Raw genomic sequence first — 9446 nt, 5'->3', positions numbered from 1 at the left:
TATTTTTTAAAATTCACTATAAGAAAATAAACATATAGTAAATAGATAAAAATATATATTTTAAATCTTACATGTCTTTTATATTTTGTTTTTCCTAATCAAAGAAATTATATTTGAAATAAAAAAATATAATAAAAACTAATTTTCTTTGAATTTTTTTTTTCATTTTTTCTTTTAAGCGTTTGACAATTACACGTGTATGATCTTGATTGGCAACTCCGGGATCGGCTTTCAACATTAGGCGCGGGCAACGAACAGAACAAAAAACGGATAATTCCTTCCATTTCATCGTTACTCAGAACACCACTAACCACGCGGCCGCGCCTCCCATACTCCAAAGATAAGATTTAAACCCTCTCATCGCGTTCTTCCATCTCTCTATCTTCCAAAACCCTAGCTCCCTTCAATTTCTCATCGAAACCCTTAAGTCGGAGAGTCAATGGCGTTTGCTTCTTCGTCGAGTTAGAGAATTGTTTGCCGACGCCGCAGATGAACTTTCCGGTGACTTTTCGCGGGAACTTCTGTCCCCTGTCGCCCTGCAGTTCTTGTTGTTACATTCGTTTCGTGCCGGTCACGATATCTTCGGTCGTTTCGCGAAGAAAAGTTTCGAGGTAGCATGTGCTTTATGGTCATTGTAACTCTATATTTATCTGAATCCGTTGCTGAATGTTTGGTTTGGTATTAGGTTAGGGTTTCGCAGGAAGCGGCGGGTTGTTTGCAGTGTGACTGATACAAAGACTGAACCCGACAGCGATAATGATAAGGTGCTTCAAACATATGCCTATGCTCTTTATGAATTTACGACCTAGTTGATTCAATTTACTTACCTTTGAGGCTCAGTATTAATTGTTTTCTTTGAATTACTAGACTATGCGTTTTTCTTTACGTGATGCTTAATCGATGCCTTAATCTTACCTCAGATTTAGCTACCTCTAAGTAGTGTTAAAGCTTGCCTTAAAACTTTCTAGGAAGAAGTACATGAAGACGGAGGAATGCCACTTTCAAATGATTCCTCCACAGAGAACAAGCCACTGCTTGAAAACCAACAAATGGCCATTGACCAAGTAACATTCAAGTTCTTCTTTTTCCCTTCTTGTTCTTGGTGTTGTTTAATATTTTTAGTTCGTATAATCTTATGTGGGTTTATGCTTGAATATGATTGTTTGATAGGACAACGACCAGTTTGTTGGGGGACGACCTATTTCAGACAAGATTGTAGACAATAATGATGGAGAAACTAAAGCCAATGAAGGTGTCCAGGTATTCATGTCTTTATGTTGACATAAATGCATAAATGGATGGGAGGCAGTTTTATTTGCTCCTTTTGTTTCTGATAGTTGCATGTCTGCATCATTGAACAAGATAAAATGATAAATTGAGTTTCAATGCCTTCCCACTTTCAATGAAGTTTACATTGGTGAGAATAGCTTCTATTTATTAGAGCCCGTATAGATGAACTTGATTTGTGTTTTATTTCCTTCCATATTGTGGAAGATCATGCTTCCTTCATGGGCTTGTTCAGTAGCAGTTAAAAAGAAGGGTATATACTTTTGTTTATCATAAATGACAGTGAGATTGACCCCTGACCCAACAGTGTAAGGTTGTTACACTTAAACTTGAAGGTTGAAGGTTTAAGTCATGGAAGCAACCTTCTCCAAATGTGATGGTAAGGCTGCATACATCATGCCATCCCAAGACCCGTGATATGGCATCTGAGCCTTGTGGACAGGGTCCAGTGGCATTTGTATTTGCATTTAGAAATGACATTTAGTCATTGCATTGTATATGAAACCATTGGCCCTTACACTATTTAGTTTAAAATTTTCCCATGAACTATCATCCTTGGACTTCAGACATTCATATGATATGTAGTGTTGGATGGTGCTTCAACATGTGAGTTCCATTGTGTTTATGGACCTTATGATATAATTTTTAGTAACACTTAGTAATTTAGTATAGTCTAGGTAGTCCTCAATTCTTGATTTCATTTCAGTTTTTTTTTTTCCTTAAAAAGATCAAGCAAAAAAATGGACTTTGTTTAGTAGGCAGGCATTAAACTTCACTTACACTGACCCATGCATTAATGTTTTGACAGGATCAGGATGTTAGTAATTTAGAAGTTGCGAGTGGATCACCTCTGCCAGGTGTGAAGGTGATTGTAATAAGAGTTGTTATTCTTTTTATTGGAATATTATAATCGTTTGGAAATACTTGTAGAAAATTACTTTTTAGGAAAAAGTACTTATTTGAAGAAGTATTTATCTAAAAGTAGTCTAGAATTACTTATTATAAGTACTTTTTTAGATAAGTACTTTTTCAGAAAAATACTTTATCAGAAAATACTTATTTTCCTAAAAAAAAGTAGTTTGGAAAAATAATTTTTGAAATAAGTACTTATTTAAATGTAAACCAAACACTACTTTTTTAAACAAGTACTTAGTTGAAGTATTTTTCATAATAAGTACTTGAACTTTAAGATGTTCCAAATTGGGGCTAAATATCTCGTTTTCCTAAACAGCCACAGCAGCTGGATGATTCAATCAGGATTTCAAAGGAGACAATTGAAATTCTTAAGGACCAAGTGTTTGGTTTTGACACATTTTTTGTTACAAGTCAAGAGCCTTATGAGGTGAGTGGGCTATATAAATAGCTTTTTCTCTTTTTTTATTGACTTATGTTGGAGGGTTGAAGGGGAGCTTAGTGCAACTGTAAGGTTGTCGCCGTGTGACTTAAAGGTCATGAATTTGAGGCGTGGAAACAACTTCTTGCAAAAATGCAAGGTAAGGTTGTATACTATAGACTCATTATGGTCCATCCCTTCCCTGAACCCCGCATATGTGGGAGCTTTGTGCACTGGGCTGCCCTTTTTTATGTTGGAAGGTTGCATAAATAAGGTAGGGAGTTACAAGATGGATTAGGGACCATAATTAGTGATAAAGTTCATAAATGATATTTGGTGGAAGATTTCCTTCAAGAGGAAGTCTAAAATAAAGAAGATTTTGACCATTTCTTGTAATTGTGCTTCCTAGTTTGTCTATGGATGATGACCTTCATGGCATGTTTCATTTTATTTAGCCATCCCTTTAAATACTGATTCATTGTATTACCCCATGAGCACTAATGAGTAAGAATACCCTCACCTCAAGAATGTGTCCTCTTTGATGTCAGATTGATAAAAAAATTTAACCGTTCAAGTAATTGCAACAAATTTTATTGATTTATATAGCCATTACATTAAATATTGATTCATCTTACCGCCCCATCAATACTCTTGGTAGAATGAGTAGGAATATTCTCTCTTCTAGAGTATCCTTAAGGAGGTCACTACAACATTGTTGGAGTGGCTTTGTTGTTGGATTGATTCAAGAGTTGCCTAAGTATATGTGAGAAAACATATAAATGATTTATCTATTGAAGATATAATGCAATTGCCAATTAATAATTTATTCAGTTGTTTCTTTTAACTATTTGTGGAGCACACGCTGTGCAAATGCCATATTAATTTAGACACGAACAATAATAAAATTAGATTTATATTAACAGAGCCATAATTGAATTTTCAGTTAATTATATATAAGCCCATATATTTCTACTTAACATTGAGTTGAATAAAATAATGGTAATCCATATGCGTGTATGGAGATATTTGTAGAATTTGTTTGATGCATATTTTCAAAACTTATATAGATAGTTAACCTAAAAAATAGCAGAAAAATAAACATCAATTATGAATACACATGCGCATGCGTACGCATGACACATGCAATGTAATAAGCCTATTTTTCTTGAAATCCAAAACTATCATATGGAATTAGACAAAAAGCACAAGATTGGCCTATGCAACAAGAGGGGGGGGGGGATTCGAATTATGCAATATTAAGTTAAAAAAATGTAAGGCAATGTGTGAATGATGATCCCAGTGAGCTCTCTCATTTCTTTTGTGAATTTTTTTTAGAATCTCTAATATATTTTTATTGAATCTTCAAGTTCTAAAAAAAATTTGTTTATTTTTTTTGGTAAGTGAATTTTTATGGAAGTTGTTCTTTTTTTTTAATCAATTTTGAATTTTTTTTTCTGAATTTTATGAAAATATTGGGATTTTCTGAACAGTTATGATTATTTTTTTTGGGAATTTTATGGGTTTTTTGAAAATTTTGGGATTTTTTTTTCCGTCTATAATATTTTTGTTGTTTTATGATTTTATTGGAATTTTTGAAAATTTCTAATTTTATCAAAATTCTAAAATATAATTTATTTGAAAACTAATTTTATTTATTATTATTTAAAAAAAATTGATTTCATGATTTTCTTCAAAAGAAAGTAAAAGAAATGAAACAGAAATCATTAAAAGGAGGCTGGGCTGAGCCAATCATCCATCGGAGTTGGGCTAACTCGGAAACCTCACTTCGATTGAACACGACAAACTAACCCTGTGAGCTGCCAACATCCCCTCTCTCCATCAATGCAGCCCCCTGCAAACACTGTTGCCTGGAACTCATTCATCATAGCAGCTGCAGGCTTTTCATCATGTTGCAAAATCCCTAGGCATCGCAAATCTGCTGGTGTCTCTTTGGCTGACACTGTCCTCCTTGATGATCGATAAGCTCCTTAATTTGATCCACAAATTGCAAGCATCTCATGAGAGATCAAATGCCCAACCTCCTTGTCAGCGTTTGTTGGTTGCACCACACCATTCTCGCCCATGTATCCATATAGCTGCTGCTAATGGCCTGACAGTAGTTTTCTTTTTTTCTTGATTGAAATTTGATATTGTTTTCTGATTTTCAGTTGTTTTCACTAATAGGTTTTCCTAATTTTGTGTGTGTGTGTGTGTGTGGGTTTTCCCTTTTAAATTAAAATTTTAATGATTTTTTATGGATTTTAAAAGGGTTTCATCACCAGGTTCTTCTGAGCATCTGTGATCAAACAAATCTTTTTTTTTTTTTATCAGTAAAGGAAATCTATTGGAAGGGCATCAAAGGGGTGCCAACCCAAAGTACAGACAGTCAACCACCCTGAAGGGTGTCACAAAAATAAAAAATTACACTGTTATCATTTACTACAAGTCCACTATGCTAGCTAGTAAGTGCAGTAAACCACTACTTTTTATTGATTTAAAGCTGTGAGATTGAATTTTTAAACACTGTCCTCTCTTTCCAAATGCACCGAAAAATTGCTAGAGGAATGAGAGACAAAGCCCTTCTGTTTCCCTTCGTTGCTTGAATCCTTCCCCAGGCCCAAAGCTCCCCTGCCACAGAGCTGGCGGTAATCCATTGTTTGATAAGAGTGAGAGCCATATCCAAAGATTCCTGGTGCATGGGCGATGAAGAAGGATGTGCTCAACTGATTCTGCATCAGCCATGCAAAGGGGGCATCCACTGGTGGTGGAAAACCCCCTTCTCTACAAGTTGTCCAAGGTCACGATCTTTTCATGAGTTGCCTTGGTAAGATAGGCAACCTTTGTAGGGGAAACTGTCTTCTAGATCTGTGCCCAAAGGGAGTAAGTGTTGTTTGACTCCAAGGGAAAAAGTCTCCTGTAGGAAGATTTAATAGTGAAGACCCCTTCTTATCTAAGGTCCAAACTGGATGATTTGTAGTGTTTTGGTGTTGGAAGTAGTAAAGATTATTGTAGAAGTCAGTGAGCTGATGAAGTTCCAAGTCTACACATTTTTATGGAAGGGGATGTTCCAGAAAACCCCTGATTTAATGTTTGAAGGTGTTGACTGATGTGGGCATCTTTATAGCAGGACAAGTTGTAAATGGCTGGAAATAAGACACTTAGGAGCCTCGTGATCACACCGCACATTGTGCTAAAAATAAATGTTGCCCCCATTGCCAACTTGGAATCTAATACAAGAAAAGAAGTTATTCCAATGTTTCTTGATGAATTTTCACACCCCTACACTGTGTGATCTTCTGCCAGCCTGGGGGATCCACTCATTATGCTCTAGCCCGTATCTTCCTGGCAATGATTTTCCGCCAAAGATGATCTTTCTATGTCATGAATCTCCACAACCATTTCCCAAGAAGGGCTTTATTGAAAATGTGGAGGGACTTCAAACACAAACTGCCTGAACAAATAGGTCATTTGACCATGCCCATTTGACAAGGTGGAGAATTCCACCCCCAAGCTTTCCCACAGGAACCTCCTTTGAATATTTTCAAGGCTCTTGGCAACAGAAGCTGGAAGTGGGGGTGGAGGGGGGGACATGAAATAAATGGGAAGATTTGTCAAGGTGCTTTTTTGTAAGAGTGAATTTGCCACCTTCTGACAAAAAGTTCCCTTTTCCATCTTGCTAGCCTTTTCTCGAACTTCTCAATAATGGGGTCCCACACTCCTTTATCTTTGAGTTTGACCCCAAGAGGTAGCCCAAGGTAGCTGATAGGGAAAGATGATCCCATCTTACAGTCCAAAAGTTCCACAAGGAAAGACCCTTCTAAAGTATCCCCAAATAGAATAATTTCACTTTTTCCAAGATTTACTTTCAAGCCCGAGACAGCCTCAAATGCTGCCAAAACACATCACAGATTTAGAATGTGGAGAGGGTGATCCTCACAAAAAATGGTGTCATATGCTAACAAGAGATGTGAGACCTCCATGGACCTTCCATTTTTGCCAACTTTGAGGCCTTTAAGGAACATCCTTCAGTAGCCTTTTTCAACGTATGAGACTCCATCAGCACAATGGATAAGAGAGGGTACAAAGGGTCTCCTTGTCTCAATCCTCTAGAGGAGTGAAATTAATCAATAGGGTACCCATTGATGAGCACTGAGAAGATTGGTGTATTGATTCAATGGGTGATCCATCTACACCAATGCTCCCCAAAACCCGTTTTTTTTATAAAGAAGATAGAGAAGAAAGTTCTAGTTGAGATCAAGCTTACACACAAATCATTGTTCTTTCAGTGATAGTCTGCTGCCTTTTGTAATGGTTTTGAGCCCAAGATCCACCTAGTACACATCCTGTGTGGGACCACGATATGCTCTCTTGTCCAAATTTGTGACGCCCTTGTCAGAGTGGCTTACATCTCTATGTAGGATACACCCACATGATAGTACCCGCAGGGTGACTCTAATACCAAACGGTCTTCGCCCCAACTGCATTGAGGTATTGTCCTCTTTGGTCCACGGGCCTCATGGATTTGTCCTATAAAAGGCACCTCAATAGTTGGAGTCCAAATTGTCCTTATAAGCCCAATATCCTTAGTACACATTCGATGTGGGACCATGATACTCTCTCATGGCATCTGATTTAATGTAGGTGTTGTGGTGGGTGGTGTTGCGACGTCTCGGAGCGCGGGTGCCCCGGGTGGCGAAATGAAAATGTTGTTTATAATTTTCGGGGAAAATAAGGAATGTCGGAGTCGCCACTAACCTTTTAGTGTGGTTAGAACACATAATTACTACCCCGTTAAGGGTAGAGTGAGTCTACGTTATCAGAGCTGGGGTCGGGAGTTTGGTTACGCGAGGGGAAGGTACGAGCACCCCCTACGCGCCCGTTCTTACGAACGATACCTAACTTATTTGAAATTATCCCTAAGTTAATTTAAAAAGTCTTTCACATTACTCCTCTATTAGTGGATTTACAAATATACATGCAATATAAATAAATAAATAAGTGAATCATACAAAAATATATGTACTATATATATTCCCTCAGAACTAAAGGTACGTGAAATCCTAAAGCTCATACCCTAGCTTTAAAATCATAGGGATAAAAATTAAGAAAATCCTTAAGAAAATACATCCCCAAATTTTGAAATTGTATTGAAATTTTTATAGAAAAATTCTAGTATGGGAGGTTTTAATGTATAATAATAGGATAATAAGTGACAAATTATCATAATACAATATATGTATCAAGATACTAAAGACACTAGAAAAGGTAATACCATATATATTAGAAATAATATATATATATATATATCTTAATAGATAATATCTAATATAAGCATAATAATAATACCGTAATATTCTATATATTATCACTAAATATAATAGCAACTTACCTAATGTAAACCAAAATGTCAAACTTGACCTAATAATTGATATCCTTATATATAAATATGACAAAGTACTAGAATATTGATACTAAGTATGTTAAAATACTAATACGAGTAGGCTTACATTAAATATAACCATAATAATGAAGAAAACCCTATGCAATAAAAAATAGACACACATCAATGATGAAAACCCTAGCACAATACAAATAAGCCAACAAAAACTTACACTTAAATACCAAGACAACTTTACTTAAATATTAAGACAACTTCTAGCCATAAAAAAAAAAACTCTAAAGTAATAATAATGATCCCTTAAACATGAATATCCTCTATATATATACAAGAATCCTACAACAATATTAGATATCAAGATTTAAACTTTAAACATTAAAACAAATTCCTACAATAAAAATTCTACAATAATAATAAAGAGGATGAACATGAATATTAATTACAAGAACAAATATCATAAAAAAAAATTTTTATTATTTAATATGCATAAACAAAAACAATAAAAATTTAAATATGAACAAAAATCCTGCACCCAAGAAGAATAAATTAATTAGTATCTACACCAAATAAAAAGTTAAGCAACAATAAAACTCTTTTTTTTTTTTTTGAACATGAATATTAATAAAAAGAAACCTGCAACTCACAATTTTAATATAATAAACAAAGAAAAATTCAAGCTTTACATAAGGTGTGTGTGTGTTGCTGTGTGTGTGAGTGTGTGTGTGTAGAAAGAGTATGCAGAGGGAGGCAGAGGACTCACCATGGGAGATGGAGACGGCAGCTCTGTGATGGTCGGAGATAGTTAGGTGGCGGCTGGTTCGTGGTTGGGGCTCTCAGTAGCAGGGGAACTTGTCGCGAGGTCGCCGGAGTTGCAACGGGTGGAGACTGGTACGTGGCTATCGGAGCTTCGACGGGGCTGTGACCCAAGGAGGAGGGTCTCGGCTCTGCTGTGGTTGCTGCGATGCTCAGGTGGAGTTTGGTATGAAGTAGTGGTTGATGGGGTTACTGGAGCGTGGCTGTGCTGGTTGGCTGGAGAAGAATGGTGGCTGGCCGGAGAATCCTGGTGCTCAGGTTTGGTTTGTTGGAGTTGATGAGGTTCGCCAGCGATGGTTCGAACGGGGATAGGATGCAGCAGGTAGGCGGCCGCGGCTGAGATGCTCTGCTGTTGCTGGTCTGCCGGATTCGAGGCGCTTGTTTGAGGATGTAGCAGTGGCCTAGAATGCAGCTGGAGTCTAATGGTGAGGGACTGAGGAACGTGAGGGATGTTGCTGGGAGGCTATCGGGAAGAAGAAGAAGAAGAAGAAGGAGCAGGTCTTTTTTCTTTTTTTTTTTGCTTTGGCTCCGTGCGCCCCCGCCCTGCTGTGCTTAGCATCAAGCCTTTATATAGGCTTTTTTCCAAACCCTAATACGACTAATAAATAATAATAA

General features: G+C 36.8%; 1 protein-coding gene across 3 annotated transcripts in view; it reads left to right on the top strand.

The window, feature by feature from the left end:
- The first annotated feature begins 269 nt into the window (after positions 1-269).
- The window catches only part of LOC131166992 (probable zinc metalloprotease EGY2, chloroplastic), a 28256-nt gene continuing 19079 nt past the window's right edge, over positions 270-9446 (top strand). Inside the window, exons 1-6 of one of the 3 annotated variants that reach the window (XM_058125704.1) lie at positions 270-611; positions 686-764; positions 969-1064; positions 1171-1260; positions 2096-2152; positions 2519-2629. In XM_058125704.1, the coding sequence (XP_057981687.1) occupies positions 490-611; positions 686-764; positions 969-1064; positions 1171-1260; positions 2096-2152; positions 2519-2629 (555 nt within the window). In that variant the 5' untranslated portion in view covers positions 270-489. Of the gene's footprint in view, positions 612-685; positions 765-920; positions 1065-1170; positions 1261-2095; positions 2153-2518; positions 2630-9446 lie in introns of all 3 variants that reach the window. The other 2 variants (XM_058125705.1, XM_058125706.1) reach the window with 2 other exon arrangements.

This window comes from Malania oleifera, chromosome 10 (genome assembly GCF_029873635.1).
Source record: "Malania oleifera isolate guangnan ecotype guangnan chromosome 10, ASM2987363v1, whole genome shotgun sequence".
Taxonomy (NCBI): Eukaryota; Viridiplantae; Streptophyta; class Magnoliopsida; order Santalales; family Ximeniaceae; genus Malania; species Malania oleifera.
Note: the sequence above shows the minus strand (reverse complement) of the source record. Positions and strands in the feature narration are given on the sequence as shown.